At 56.1% G+C, this 1101-nt stretch overlaps 2 protein-coding genes across 2 annotated transcripts in view; both read left to right on the top strand.

The window, feature by feature from the left end:
• Positions 1–53, top strand: part of Tco025E_05742 (40S ribosomal protein S16) — a gene marked incomplete at both ends in the record, with an annotated part of 480 nt that extends 427 nt beyond the window's left edge. The window contains one exon of the mRNA XM_029372634.1: positions 1–53. This exon is cut by the window's left edge and continues 427 nt beyond it. Within this exon, the coding sequence (XP_029227320.1) occupies positions 1–53 (53 nt within the window).
• A 234-nt stretch (positions 54–287) lies between these two features.
• Tco025E_05741 (40S ribosomal protein S16) lies at positions 288–740 on the top strand (the record flags this gene model as incomplete). Its single annotated transcript, XM_029372633.1, has 1 exon — positions 288–740. One exon carries the CDS (start codon positions 288–290, stop codon positions 738–740), a length of 453 nt encoding a protein of 150 aa, XP_029227319.1.
• Between the last annotated feature and the right edge of the window lie 361 nt (positions 741–1101).

The following is a 1101-nucleotide window of genomic DNA, read 5'->3' as shown; positions in this document are numbered from 1 at the left end:
CACTCGTGCCGACAGGAACTGGAAGGGGACAAGGCTTGCGACAACTTTTCTGAGTTGGTATTATTTTTGCCTTTTTTTTAAAATTAAAAAAATTTAACTCCTTTTTTCGAGGGGGAGAGGAACTTCCTCCGTGTTGCCGGCGCTGTTGCTGCGGGCAAGCCGTGCGGTTGTGGTAGACTTCCCCACGCCGCGTCGTTTTGTTGTTTGTGTGTCCGTGTGCGTCGACTATAACGCGCGCCTCTCTCCTCCCTTCTTCCTTCTCCTTTTGCGCCGACGCAGCACTGAGAATGACTGCTGAGAAGAAGAGCTTCACGCACAAGCAGGTGCAGACCTTCGGCAAGAAGAAGACGGCCATCGCCGTCGCCACGGTGACGAAGTCTGCGCAGTGCAACATCCGCGTGAACGGCGTTCCCGTTTCCCAGATTCTCCCCGAGACGCTCCGCGCGAAGATTATGGAGGCCGTCAACGTGGTCGGGTCCCGCCACTTTGCCCGCCTGCGCATCGACGTGACGGTCCGCGGTGCCGGCCAGGTTGCCCAGGCCTATGCCACCCGCCAGGCCATCGCGAAGGGCATCGTCGCGTACTACCAGAAGTACAAGAATGAGGTGGAGAAGGCGGCGCTGAAGGACAAGTACCTGGCGTACGACAAGTACCTCCTCATTGCCGACCCGCGTCGCTGCGAGCCAAAGAAGTGGGGCCGCCACTCTGCCCGTTCCCGCTTCACGAAGTCCTACCGTTAAGCATCATGTTTGTTTTGCAGCCGTGGGAGAAGACGGGGGCGCCACTCGTGCCGACAGGAACTGGAAGGGGACAAGGCTTGCGACAACTTTTCTGAGTTGGTATTATTTTTGCCTTTTTTTTAAAATTAAAAAAAAAATTTACTCCTTTTTTCGAGGGGGAGAGGAACTTCCTCCGTGTTGCCGGCGCTGTTGCTGCGGGCAAGCCGTGCGGTTGTGGTAGACTTCCCCACGCCGCGTCGTTTTGTTGTTTGTGTGTCCGTGTGCGTCGACTATAACGCGCGCCTCTCTCCTCCCTTCTTCCTTCTCCTTTTGCGCCGACGCAGCACTGAGAATGACTGCTGAGAAGAAGAGCTTCACGCAC

The sequence above is a fragment of the Trypanosoma conorhini genome (assembly GCF_003719485.1).
Source record: "Trypanosoma conorhini strain 025E chromosome Unknown Tco_14.4_contig_00350, whole genome shotgun sequence".
NCBI lineage: Eukaryota > Euglenozoa > Kinetoplastea > Trypanosomatida > Trypanosomatidae > Trypanosoma > Trypanosoma conorhini.
Note: the sequence above shows the minus strand (reverse complement) of the source record. Positions and strands in the feature narration are given on the sequence as shown.